Here is a 13,953-nt window from a genome sequence, read left to right as displayed (position 1 = left end):
AGTGAGTTTCTTTACAAAAATGATAGGAGCACTGGGATTCACAGGACCACTGAAGTACAATAAATGGGTAAATAAGTTATTTGGATAATCTTAATATTTTCCTGGTGTTTTGTTACTTTCTATCTGCCTTGAACTAAGTTCTCCTTGAGATGGGAAAGATGATATTGTGGACAATTCATTTCATGTTACCCATATCATTTAACTGCTTATGATGCACAGAATAGTAACCTAAGGATTTAGAATTTAACCTGCCTTGATGGATGCACTAAACTTCCTTTGACACAAGTAAAAGAATTATTAATTTAGTGTCTGAAGGAATCCTAAACCTCTTTGGGTTCCCTGAAACCTATTTACTCATCACTTTATTCACTCATCAAATTTTCCACTTTATAGTGACCCAGCAGAAATGAAAGCTGGTGACTGATTCTATTTTGAAATGTTTTTTTAATGTATACCTGGACTGATATCAAAAGGGGAGGGGAAGTGGCTGCTTTGGAACATGCAGCTGTTACAGTCTCACTACTACATGTACACAAACCTGTAGCTTTGCAAGTGAGCTAAATTGCATTGGTATTTTTAATGGTCTAAATCAACTCAGTGTAAATTATCTAGTGATGGCATGATAAGAATTTAGACATAATCCAATCTACTGAATGAGGACAAAATTTTGCCTTAATTTTCAGATGAGCATAATCAGGTTTTTCTTCCCTAGCTTCATGTTAGTTTAATCCATTCTTTCTTACTTTAAAGTGTAGCCTTAAAATGGAGAAAGCACTTATCTCACCAGGTGGTCAATTAATGGATTATAACTGGTGGTTATTTTGTGGTTCCTCAGCAGAGGAAGAATTGTTGTAGTTTCTTTTCCATATGCCCCTAGTCAAGCAGAGTGCTGTGAAGTCTTCAGTTCTCCTCACTACTTCTCAATGATTGGAAGGGAGAAGTTTGGAATATTTTCTCCTCTGTATATGAAAGGCAGCAGTGAGGGATCTGACCATGCTTCTCTGGCTCTGAATTATATATCTAATTTCTAGACAATGTAATTAAGGGGTTAGTATTCACTGGCAGGAAAAGAGAAAGGGTGTGTCTATGCTGATTTTGCAGTGCTGTTCAAGCTGCAGAGGATGGTCTGGGCATCCTATCCTCCCTGCTTTAGTTCTGTGCTTGGAGAGTGTGGGTGGGGGTTTATTTTTCACTGGGGGCCTTGAGATCACCACAGATCTAATACAGATATTCCCCTGGGTCAGGGGTGTCTAACTCAAATTGGTCAGCCTACATCACAGGTGCCGGCCAGTTGCATGCATAATTTTTTACCAAAATTTGTTATTTGCTCAGCTACGCTTACTTTGCAACACACCACTTTTAATTATCAACAGCAGTTTTCAGGATACATCAATTTTTACATTTGTGGAGGTATAAATGTTTATGAGAAGCCTTCAAAGGTGTGAAAAAATTCATTTATTAAAAAAAAATATTTACTATAGGTCTTAAGGCATAAGAGGACTTCAGTAGGGGAAAAAAAAAACCAACTTTTGCACGTACTACCATCTCACAAACTACTAGCACTCTCCAGACACCTGGCAGCTCTTCACCACAACTAGATTCTTGATATTTGATTCCAAGGAATGTGTCAAGGCCACTTTTAAGATGGCATTCACATGCCTGTCAGTGAGGCTTGAGCATGGTTTTGACTGTTGGTGTTCATTACTAATAAAATCTGTGTTGCCCTCATATGTGCTTGCGAACATGAATAATATTCTTGATGCAAAGAACTTTACTGCTTGGTAGTTTTTTCCTAGTATTGGTTAAAATAATGAATCTTAATTGTTGAGAACTTACACTTCAGCATAGTGTTACACTGAAGATCAATGAAGTCTGTTTGCAGCTCCTGAGGGGCATTTTTCACAGGGAGAGAGAACAGGGTGCTGAAAAGTTTGACTCTGCTTCATGGTTCTGGAAGTCAGAGAACTGGTCCTGGAATTTGTGCCTGAGATCAGCAGTCTTGACAACCACATACTTCTTCAAGTCCTCATTACCTATGATCCCAGCAGCATTGAGCAGTGACTTAAAAGTTGGGAAATGTGTTACATGGCACTGAAACAGGCATGTTTCTCTCTGGCAGCTTCATTTCAAATGCATGCAGATTGTAGTTAGATATAGGCCATAACCTGGTTCTGACCTTGCATTCTTGTGTTCACATCATTAAGGTGCCCCAAGAAGGCAAGAGGTTTTTTTTTCCTCATTCATAAAGGGTTTTGACACCGAGAACTTCTTGGTACAGAATGGAATGACAAACACTAAGGTCATGGCCTGGATTCATACTCTGCACTTTGCTCTTGTGTTTCTCCACAAATCCTGCCTTCTTTCCCACCATGGAACAAGCCCCTCTGTGTTATAACCTTGCTGCCCTTTTCTAGTCCACACTTAATTTATCCAAAGCTGTGGTCCTGCTGCTGACAGTGTCCTTCCCCGTTGTTGTGTTGTTCACTTATACCAGGGGTGCTCAATCTCTAGCCTTCAGGCGAATTTTGGCCCACACTACCATGACATCTGGCTCTTTGGCTTTTCCACAGGTCATAAAATTTGGTAGCAGGTCAGTGTAGGCTCCATATGGCTGCATCCAGCCCTGCCCGGGCCACTGCTACACAGCAGGATTAGGGCTATGCCTCCCCTCACATGTCCAAATTGGGCTGGGCTGCTCCCTGTCCCTGCCCCATCCCTGAATGTCCAGTTCAGGACTGCTCTGCCTCCTTCCCTCTGCCCTACCCCCTGTATATCTGGAATGGGACCAGGCTATTCCCCATTCCCCCTCCCCCAACAGATGCATCAGGTTTGGGCTGCGCACCCCCACAGGGCCAGATTGGGCTCCTGCTGTGCCAACCCTGTGTACTGGTTTGAGCCTACTAGCTGAATCTGACCCATTGATGGACCTGGCACCGTGCTTCTGGCCTGTGGGGCAAAAAGGGTGGGCACCACTGATTTACACTAACTCCATGGACTTCTCTTTCACATTCATATCTTGTTTGATGCCCTGAATGATGTTGCACAACTAGCTGCATTCACTTACATCTATACTTTCATCATTTTCTGTTGAAAAGATAGCAAATGCCTTTCCCTTGGTCAAGAACTGAGTGCACATTATCAGAGAAATCACAAACTCTGTAGGCTACTATGTTTCTTGAGGGGCTGATGTTTGCAAAAGCTTGCTGCTTCTCTGGCCATACAATGTCTTCAGCCTTCATCATACCTTTCTTAAAGAACAGGAAAAGGCTTTGAAGAAGTAGCTGTTTCTTGAGAGAGAACATTTGCCTGAAGATAAAATGTTACTTTTTCAGCAATGCCTCTAATTCACTCAGTTTGTCTCCACATAACTTCCCAGTAAACTTGTCATACCTGATGCCGTGGCATGACTCTCAATGGTTCTTAACATTGTATTTTTTGGAAACAGCCATTGCTTGCTTACCAATCAAACACATGGGCTTTCCCCTGTAAAACATGGCATTCCTTGTCCACTTTCCCATTCACAGACACATCTGGCTTATAACACAGATGACATTTGCTACAGTTGATTATTATGTAAGAGATGACCAATAATATTATTACAAATCTGGGTATAAGTCTTGTAAATAATACAAACACTGTTTTCAAATTCTTTTTATTCTAGCTGCTGTATTGACACCTTGTCACCTTGTACTCACAGTCTCAACTCTACTTGTGACCACTGCTTGTCAGCAACAACAACCTGCTTTACTTTGCCACTTAGATTGTGCTTGGCTGTTTCTGGAAATGTCTGTGACATCCCAGCACTCTCCTTCCAGAAAGATTTGTTTACATTACCATGAACTTCCTGGTGTTCTCCTTTTTACTCACATTACCAAGGAGTAGAAAATGAAAAGAGATAGGCAGGAGGAGAGAGATTCATAGATTGTAAGGCTGGAAGGGACCTCAGAAAATCATTGGGTCCAGCCCCCCTGTACCAGGCAGGAAAGACAGTTGGGGTCAGGTGACAGTCACCTTGCTGGGGTCACCCACATCCCTTTCGTTCATGGTGCTGGTCAGTTTGGCACTGCTTCCACATAACATGGTGTTGTCCGCAAACTTGGCCAGTGAGCTCTTTATTACTGCATTGATAAAGATGTTGAAAAGTACTGGACCAAGCACTGACCCCTGTGGGACACTGCTGGCCACTTCTTGCCAGGACAACATGGATCTATTCATTAGGACTCTCTGGGTCCTACCCCGCAGCCAGCTTCGTACACACCCAACTGTCTCACAGTTAAGCCCATAATCCTCCAATTTTCTTGTGAGAACATCATGGGATACCAGATCAAAGGCTTTTTGGAAGTCAAGGTATTCAATGTCAACCTCTTCTCTCTTATCCAGGTTGCAAGTTACCTGATCATAAAAGGAGATGAGATTGGTAAGACAAGACCTGTCTGCAATGAAGCCATGCTGGCTGTCATTCAGAATCCTACCTTCTGCAAACCTATTGTCTAGACTCCTTAATGACTCAATGAATTTTTCCAGGATTTTCCCTGGGATAGAAATTAGGCTAATTAGCCTATAGTTACCTGGGTCTTCCCTCTTCCCCTTCTTGAAGGCGGGCACAACATTGGCCCCCTTCCAGTCCTCAGGGACCTCTCTGGAGCACCATGAGTTTTGGAAGAGTTTCACCAGGGGCTCCGCGATGACTTCAGCCAGCTCATTCAGCACTCTCGGACAGAGTTCATCTGGTCCTGCTGACTTATATATCTAATTTCTTTAATGTCTTTAGAGAGAGAGAGAGACGTGAAGATAGGAGGACTGAAACAAAGATAAACCACATTTATTGGCACAAAAAGAAGAAATGAGGGAGTTGAGAGGAGAGGAAGAAAGAGAAAGAAAGATGAAGACAAAGAGCAAGCCCACATTGGGGATGATTTAAGTGGCCCTGGCCTGGGTCAGTCAGAGAATACTGTTGTCTGATTCACAGTGGTGCCACTTTCAACTCATGTTCAATGTTAAGTTCACAGAGGGTGCTAAGAATCTGAAGAGGTTGGCAACTTTTTTCAGGGGTTGGCAACCTTTTCCAAGCTGTGGGATAGAACAACCTGGCTCTGGCCTAACGTGGCAGCGGGTGTCTGCTTTCCATACACCCTGCTGGAGCTACATAACTAGAAACTGAGCCCATGCTGCTGCTGCTTTTCCCAGCTCCCCACTCCCTGACTGCAGCATGAGTGAAGCTTCCAGCCAGAGCAGAGCTGCATCGGGGCTGGACTGGGGAGAGGAGGAGGTGGGGATGGGAAGAAGCTGGAGCAGTATGGAAGTGGCTTTCTGTTCTCTGGTCCTGGCACAGTTCTGCACAGTTGCTGCCTCTGTCAGCCCCATTCTTCCCAGCTAGCGTGGGGAGGTGAAAGCTTCTTCCATGCTGCTCTTTTCTCCCTGCCCCAGCCCCCTTCCTACCCAGCTGGGCCCCAGCACAGTTCCACTCTCTCTGGAAGTTATGCTTGCACTGCAGTCTTGGAGCAGTGTGGGGAGGGAGGGAGAAGTAGCAGTGGCACACATCCAGCTCTTTTAGTTCTGGTGCAGCTCCTCACTGCTCAGCCTCAGTGTGGGTTCAGGCACAGGCAAAAAAGCCCTTCTGACTCCATTGGCCATATGTTACCAACTCCTGCCCCTAAGCCCTATATACGTCAAATCCATAGTACTAGTTCTTCCTTTAAGACTATCTTCTAGCACCTTATGATATTATAATATTTTACTGTAAGATTGTTTTGATCTCATATTTGAAGGAATAACAAAACATGATGAGTCTGGTGCATCAGTAGTTTAAATTGTAAGTATTTTTTAAAAATATTTTATGAAGACATAAATAACAAGATCTGTTGGAGATGATCAAGACAAAACAGGTTCATTTCTAGCACTTACCTTTGAAATGCTTTGGGATGGTTTTAAGAAAGGTAACTTTAAATGAGTGTTTAATCCAGTACATGCCTGTGCAGTTTTGATTAGGGAAGAGCATAAAGTCTGTATTAATCAAAACTCAGTGGCATTAAATGCTGTATGTGTTTTCTTTGTCTCTAGAAAATTAAACTAGCAGCTCTGCGCATGTACACAAGCTGCGTGGAGAGGACTGACTACGAGGAATTCTTTGAAAGTAAGTTACTCTTTGAAATCTAGGATGCTGGAACCTGGAATGCTCCAGTGGAGCATTACTGGCCAAATCTTGTAGTTATAGAGGGAAAGCTATCCAGAAACTAAACATATTACTGTCTGTCATGTGGACAAGGCCAACTGGAACTTTACCATATTGTTTCTCTCCTAACCAGTGCCTAAACATTTATCTTTTCTGTAAGAAAGGAGCAAGCTTTAGAACCTGGATTTGCTACCTGAAATCTCATGGTTTCTGTGACCTCTGCCAGTAGAACCTTGAATGATTCCTCATGAGGGCTGGCTACAATCTGAAAATCCCCTTTCTTGTATCCAAGATCATGGTTGAATAGTGCCTCCCAAGTCTGGGGGGGCACCAGATCGCCGACGGGGCGAGGAGGGGTGGGGGGTTCCTCAGCGGCTGATTGCCAAGCCCAGAGCCATCAGCAGTGAAACCAGTGAAACTGGAAGTGCACTTCTGCCGGCACTTCCAGTTTCATGGCTGGGGCTTCCCGGGGGGGCACAGCCAATCTCAGGGGATGCACGTGCACCCACGTGTATGCATCCTCTCCACTTGTTTGTGATATGGTTAGTTTAGCTCACTTGGTCCTAGTACCCTCAACCCTGTGATAAGACCAGCTGAAACCAGGATTCATTCATATATTCACCTGCCTCCCTCTTCGTATCTCTTATGGGACTGTGCCATCTAGAAATGGGAGGGTCACTCCTCTTCTTTCTCCATTTCAGAGCTGAGAGTATAGGCCAGGGGCAGGCAATTATTTTGGGTGGAGGGCTGCTTACTAAGTTTTGACAAGCTGGGTAGCCCTGCCCCTTGACAGGTGCCCTGCCTCTGGGCGCCATCTTGGGGACAGAAGTCCCGCCCCCTAACCTCCGAACGTTGCCACCAGAAGCCCTTCCCTTTTCCACCAGAAATACTCCTTTCAGCAAGGGGTTTTACCATCTCAGAACTGAAAAACACCAAATTATATTATAAAAATCAAACATCTAGAACAGGGGTTGGCAACCCCCAGCACGTGGGCTGAGCATGGCACGGGAGGCCATTTTGCTCTGCACGCCATAGCTGCGGCCCGTGATGGAGCCTGGGCTGCTCCCAGCAGGGCTTGCAGCGTCCCAGCTGCCTGCTGGGAGCAGCCTGGGTTCCTGGCTTGCAGCAGCTACCCAGAGCCGGGGCCGGCTGCAGCCGGGAGGCTGCCAACAGCTGTGCCGGGCTCTGGAGCCCAGGCATCAGCTCTGTACTGGTGTGTGCATGCACGCCTTGGAGTTGGCAGTGGGGGAGGGGCCTGAGGCAGCGGAACCCCAGTCTCTCCTCCTGCTCCCAGCACAGAGCTGGTGACTGGGCTCTGGAGCCCAGTGCAGCTCTTTGTAGCCAGCCTGGGCTCTAGTCAGCTGCAGCAGGCAGGCTGCAAACAGCTGTGCCAGGCTCCACAGCTTCAGCATCAGCTTCATGCTGGCGGTGACTGTACCACGGGGCTTTGGGTTGGGGGTAGGGGCTTTGGCCGGGAGGGCAAGGAGCAGCAGGGCTGGGGGACAGGGGCTTTGGGTGGGGGCAAGTGGCATAAGCAGGGCATCCTGCCATGTACCCCTTGCCCTTATTTTGTTTTTTTTGGCATGCCAGCACTTTGGGACCTTCCAAGGTAGGCATTGTGGTGTTTTTCGACACTCCAGCCAAAAAACGTTGCCTACCCCTGATCTACAACATTCATTAATTTGATTTAAAAAAAATATTTTTGTCCTGATTTACACGTGTTTGTGTAGTGTACATAGAGGTGATTGCACAATAGCTTAAAAGAAAGTCTTACTGTTGTATACTGTGGGGGTGTAAGGACATGGGGAGGTGGGTATAGGTTTGTGGGAGGCTGTGGGGGTGTGGGTATGTGCTGGAGAGTGTAAGTGGGTGTGGGGGGTTTGTAGGGGGTGGACAGGTGTGTGGGTGTGGCGTGAGGGAGCATGTGGATGTGTGTGGATATGTGGGGTGTGGGTGGGTATGGTGTTTTGTGAGGGACTGGGGGGTAGGGTGGGTGAGGGTGTGGGAGTCTGTGTATATATGGAAGTGCGAGGGGGGTGTGGGTGCAGGTGTATGGGGGGGGTGTTTGTGGGACTCATCCTGTGAACACACACACTCTCCCTTTCCCTCCCTCACTGACCGCATGCACGCGTGCACACTCTCTCTCTCTCTCTCTCTCTCTCTGTCCTTCCCTCAGTGCTCTCTCCGTCTACCCTTTCCTTATTACATGGATTTACCCCCTCCCCCACACCCATGACTCGGGGTACCGGCATCGCCCTGTGGTCCAGTGATGCAGCCAGGGGTCACATGGTGTTGGAGCAGCAGTGTGCAGGGAAAGCAACTGCAGTCAGAAGCTTCCAGGTGTTGGGGGGGGTGGGGGGTGAGAGGGGGTTGGGGGTGTGGCAGAGTTGGGCTGGCCTTTCTCCTGACTCCTGCCAGCTTCCCCTGGGTCCTGCTGCCCCTGGCTCCTCTCATCTTTGACAGGCAGCCAGGAGCAGATAACTATTAATTTTCGAAACTTCTTAGGTGCCCTGTGGGCCAGATAGAATGGCCTGGCAGGCCATATTTTGCCTGTCCCTGATATATAGGCCCTGCATCCTACCCACTCTTGTCTACTCACTCAATCCACAGCAAGATAAGGTCCTTAATGGATGGGATGGTTTGACTAGAACCAGGACACTCCACCTCCTTCTATAATATATGGGAATATAGGACTGGCAAGGCTGAGGCTGACCCTTCCATGTTGAGCTATCACCTGAAAACAAATATTCCTTCCACTAGACCTGTGACAGGGCTGGTTCTTTTGGTGGTGTTTTTTATGTTTTATGTACCAAAATAACTGATGGAAGGTGTATATGCATCTTTAATTTCCTAAGGAAAGGGGCTCTCCATCAGCACCAAAAATCTTTCCTGTAGGGAAGGGGCAAGCATCTGGGACATATTTTCTTTTTTACATGCAAACTCTTCCTCTCTTGGTAAAATTCTTTCACTTTCTTATCTAATATGTACTTGTGATGCAAGGGTTTTCTGTTCTTTTGAAGTATTAATTGAGTTCTGCTGTTTATTTAGCAAAATATTTACTTACAGAATTTTTATAATCTACCAAATCACATCCACTCCTCTCCCCTCCCCTCCTCCCATGGGGCCAAGCCATGCCCTCTCCCCTTCCACCTTTTTCCAAGCCATGCCTGCGCTCCCCCCCCATGGGGCCATTTGGGGCTGGACTGGCCCCTACTCCCCTCCACATGGCCCATTGCACCCTCCCCAAACACCAGCTCAGGACCACTGGCCATATCTGAGCTGTATGCACTGCATACTTAGCCCACTGGGGAGGAAGGTTGAGTCAGTCATCTACTTTGGGTAATTTTGTTTATTTACAAAGAACATGCACAACACAATCCCTTTAATATCCGGTGAAACAAAGAGCAGCAGGCCAGCGTGTCTTCATCTTTCTTTCTCCTTCTTCCTCTCTTCTCAGCTCCCTTTTTTTCTTCTTGCTTAATGTGCCCGCCTCTGCTCTACCAGGCGTTCTTATGCGGCCTTAGCCCAGACTATCAATCTTGTCTGTCCCAGGCTTGCGAGTAGACCCCAAAAGCTACCCCGGCTGACATCCGGGGATCCCCTTAACTCGCCTGTCACGACTTTGAATGGAACCTCAGTGGAGGGGTTCCCCTTCGAGGCAGCCTCCAGGGTCGTCATGCCTCTCGGCGGGCACTCACGGGGCTCCGACCTCCCCTACACCCCGGCCACTCGCCACCTTTGGTCGCAGGTCTTCTGGCCCTTTGACATCCCTGGTTCCACTCAGCTTCTTCCCCAGCCTCCTGTGGCCCTCCAGCCACGAGTCCTAGTGTCCCTGGGTCGCAGCTCAGGCATGAAGGCTACGAGGCCCTTGGTCCTAGATCCAACTATCCCGTATCCCTAGTGCCCTGTTCCAACCACCCTGTGATGTAACGTGCGATCCCCACCACCGTGACTGCCGAAGAGATGCGACCAGTGGACCTGGAGGCCACAAAGGAATAAAGAGTGCCCTTAGCCTATGGGTCCCATGTTTTCCCTGTGCCTAGGTGCCCCAGCCCCAGTTGCTTGCCCCACTCTGGGCTCCTATCTCTCCCCTAGGCTTGACCCTACTTGGGTATGGTGTCCCGGTCGACTCTTAGGATGTTGTGGGCCCATTCGTCTCTCAACCGTCCCTGCTTGGGGTCTTCTGCCGCATCCTGCGGCTATCCCCCTTGGGGTTCCCGTCGGCCCCACCCTTGTTACCTCCTCTCCGGGCTTCCCTGTAGTTGCTGTTGCCTCCTTGTCTCTTCCTTTGCTCTTGCCACTCACCGCTGCTCCCCTTGTCAGCGTCCCTGCTGGCTTGCCAGTCGGTGCCTCCACCGATTCTGCAGCCGGCTTCACTGCCTGTGCCTCCGTCAGCCTCGCTGCCGGTGCTGCTGCCGGCTCCGCTGCCGGCTTCTCTGCCGGTGCCTCCACCGGCTTCGCTGCTGGTGCCTTTGCTGGCTTCTCTGCTGGCTTCGCTGCCAGCTTCTCTGTTGGTGCCTCCACAGGCTCCACCCCCATTGTCCCGGGCTGCCCGACGCTGTGGCTGTGCCCCTCGGGGTGTGGGCTTCCCCGTCAAGCCTCTGCTCACCAGCTGCCTTCCTATGCCTCCGGGGCTGCCTTTTGTTTCCACCGGGTGGTGTCTCCAGCTGACCTCAACCGGCCCCAGCTGAATATGAACGCGGCTGACGAGCCGCGTGGGCGGTTTCTTTGCCCGCGCCTTCTCACTCCTTTTGGCCCCTGCAGATGGTAAGTTGGGGCTTTCTTCTCTTTTGGGTTGGGGTTCTCCTGCAACCCCGGCATCCCTGGGACACTTAGAAATCCTGAAGCTTGTCCATATTTCTTTTAGGTCATCCTTACACCTTCTTTTCTTTTTTGCTTCAGCACAGTTTGCAAACCCTCCTATCTCTACATTGACAGTGTGGAAGATTAATTTATCTAGGCCTTGCCATGCAATTTAGGAACATGAGTGGTACCTCCCGTTGTCTAGAGTATTTTTTACTAAGCAAAAGGCCTTAGTTACTTCCTTTGAGGAGCCTGACAGAATTCTTTGTTTTAACTGAGGTTTGCCATTCTTTAGGTATGAGACCACCTACCCCAAAATAGCAGCAAATCAAATGTTCATATTTCACTGTATGTGAATGAATAGCCCTCAACCTGCAGACTTCAACTTTAAAGCACAATTTGATTGTATATTAGGTTTCATTGGTTGACAGGAACTACTAGTTGGAGACGAATATGACAGTTCCTTCCGCACCCACTGATAGTTCCCTCTGCTTTTCTTCCTGCTGTAGCCCAGGGAGTGGCTGATGCCACCTGCCTGCAGCCATGCCCCAGCCCCATTCCCTCTCTCCCTCACCGCTGTGGAAATGTATCCTTATTTGTTATCTTTTAAACTAGGTTCCCTTTATGTGAATTCAAGTTATGCGCAGTTTTCCTGGAATGTATGTACTGCATAAAGCAAGGGAAACCTGTAACTGTTATGTCTGCATGATCCTGTAGCAGTAAAGTTAGCTAAATAAGCCCTAATGTTTCTATGAATGAAAGAGGAGCCATTTTGCTACACTTGCAGTTCTACAGGGTCAAGCAGACAGAGCAGTTATGTAGTAATGGCTTGTATGGGTATCACTGATACAATTGTTGTGTCTGTCTATATCTTTATCTGATACCAGACAAATTATTCTTAAGGTGTAGGCTCCAACAAGGTAAAGGAGAATGAAGGTTTTGTGTCTGAAGCATTTTGAACTTTGAAGGTGAATTGTTACCATGAAGATATAATCTTCTGCCTGTGTATGTCTTTTAAGTGGAAAAATGTTAGCTTGAGAATTTCTGAATTAGTACTAATGCTCTTTTAAAAAAAAAAAAAAAAAAAAAAAAAAAGGGCAGTTATCTGTGGGAGCCCTTTGGCTCCAAGTTTCATTATTAAAGTGTAATATTTTTGAAACAGACGCAAAATAGAGAAGAGAGAAAAGAATACTTCTCAGAAAGTGTGGCTGCTTTCCATTCCCTTTATTGCAATTGCTGACAGTGTAGCCGCAACCTGTGGCCAGTTTGATGTGTTCTGCACCCTACTTTATATATGGGCTGTCACTACTGTAGGCCACTGATATTCATCTGACTAGTCTGTGGCAAAAACCCTTTTTCTTTTTTTTTTTTCTTTTTTTTTAAAGTTGAAATTGTGCTACTAGGCAACTCTTCTAATTTATCAAATTGCTTGCTACAACAGGCTACTAGCTTACTTCTGTCCTTGCTGGATTCTTACTGGACAGAAGGAGAGAGGAGGAGTATAAAGAAAGATAGAAATTGACACTGTTAAAAAGGGCAGTAGCAAATTGCTTATAGTCACGGTGATGTCTAGTTCCTAGGTGCGATCAGAAAAAAACTTTTCACCATTCCATCATCTGAGGACTTCTTGAACCTAGTATTTTAAGGGCAATTTTTTACCACCTTGGATAAAAGTGCCTAGTTTGTGGGTTTTTTCGGACCAGATAAGAGTTTAAGCTATCAAGGTCAGGATAACCCTGGTCATACCCAGTTTACTTTTGCTTTTAGCATTTACTCTCTGCCACTGTGACACAGGATACTATGCAAAATGGACCTATGATCTGAGCCACTAAATGACAGTTCTTATAAATAAATCCATTTAATGTTTAAAGGATATCAGTTTGGATTTTTACTATATATTGTATAACCAGGGATGCTGGCAAACAGTTAACTTTCATTTATTTATTTATTTAATGTGATTTTGATTTAGATCCTGCCCGTCCCAAAAAAGGCACAGGATAGCTTTTAAAAGACAATAACATATTTTAATAAGATAATGTGACAAAGCAAAATACCTCTAAAATAATAATAAAACATCTACCCTACCTTACCCATTGCCACTCCACTGTTTCACTGTTCTATACTAGGCCGTGTGGTGTTTCCAGCTCAAGTAGTCTTCCTCTTCCCTTACCTTAGCACTAAGTACAGGCTACAAAGCCTGCCACATTTCAAGGAGATAGATGCAGGGGGTTGGGAGTATTGGCTACAAATGTCCAACTCGGGATCCTTAAAATTCTGGTTTATTAGGCGGATTGAAACACTGTAATGAGTTAAATCATAAACCTTGGGGCTGGTGTCCCGTTCCCCCCCCACCACACATACAGTAGCAAGCTGCAGAGTCAGGTATACCTATCCTACAAGCGCTGGAGTCTGCCGTCGATGGCCAGTCGAGGCTTCTTTCAGCGTGGTGTTATCCTCCAGAAGGGGGTCGCCGGCTGGTCCTTCTGGCTGGACAGGTCTGGTTGAGTTGGAGATCAAGAGGGCGCCACTGAGGGTCACTTTTCACTGCCTTTTATCTGTCCCTGGCAGACTTTGGTGACTCCCCAGTTTTCAGGTTTGCCCAATCCAGGGGTCGTTGACCCTCGTGGGACTTCTCCCCCCCGGTGGCTACTGGACGGCATCTGTCAGCCCCAGGGGTTGTCCGCATGTACGTGCAGGTTTGGGAGTCCGTTGATGAATTTTGAATAGGGCTCTGGGAGTGATCTGGAGATATTCAGCCCAAAGGTTGGTCCCTGGCGTTGATCAACTCAGGCCAGGGCTTCTAGCCCTTGATCAGTGAGGTTTAGAGATTTCCTGGTTGTTGCATTGTCTTTTATTGAATTCTTCCGGTGGTTGATCTGCAGTGTCCCAGGTGTTAATTGCTGTCTGCTGCTACAGTGTTACACATTCAATCACTGATTCACTCGCTTCTTTCAGGGGCCAGCCTGATACAGGGAAGG

The 13,953-nt window shown here is 46.9% G+C and overlaps 1 protein-coding gene across 1 annotated transcript in view; it reads left to right on the top strand.

Annotated features, from left to right (window-relative positions):
• Nucleotides 1-13,953, top strand: part of LOC102383391 (ubiquinol-cytochrome-c reductase complex assembly factor 1) — a 143,347-nt gene that overhangs the window by 25,138 nt on the left and 104,256 nt on the right. Inside the window, exons 4-5 of the mRNA XM_025215731.1 lie at nucleotides 1-67; nucleotides 6,061-6,133. The exon at nucleotides 1-67 is cut by the window's left edge and continues 68 nt beyond it. Of these exons, the coding sequence (XP_025071516.1) occupies nucleotides 1-67; nucleotides 6,061-6,133 (140 nt within the window). The remainder of the gene's footprint in view (nucleotides 68-6,060; nucleotides 6,134-13,953) is intronic.

The sequence above is a fragment of the Alligator sinensis genome, unplaced genomic scaffold, assembly GCF_000455745.1.
Source record: "Alligator sinensis unplaced genomic scaffold, ASM45574v1 scaffold705_1, whole genome shotgun sequence".
NCBI classification, from domain to species: domain Eukaryota; kingdom Metazoa; phylum Chordata; order Crocodylia; family Alligatoridae; genus Alligator; species Alligator sinensis.
Note: the sequence above shows the minus strand (reverse complement) of the source record. Positions and strands in the feature narration are given on the sequence as shown.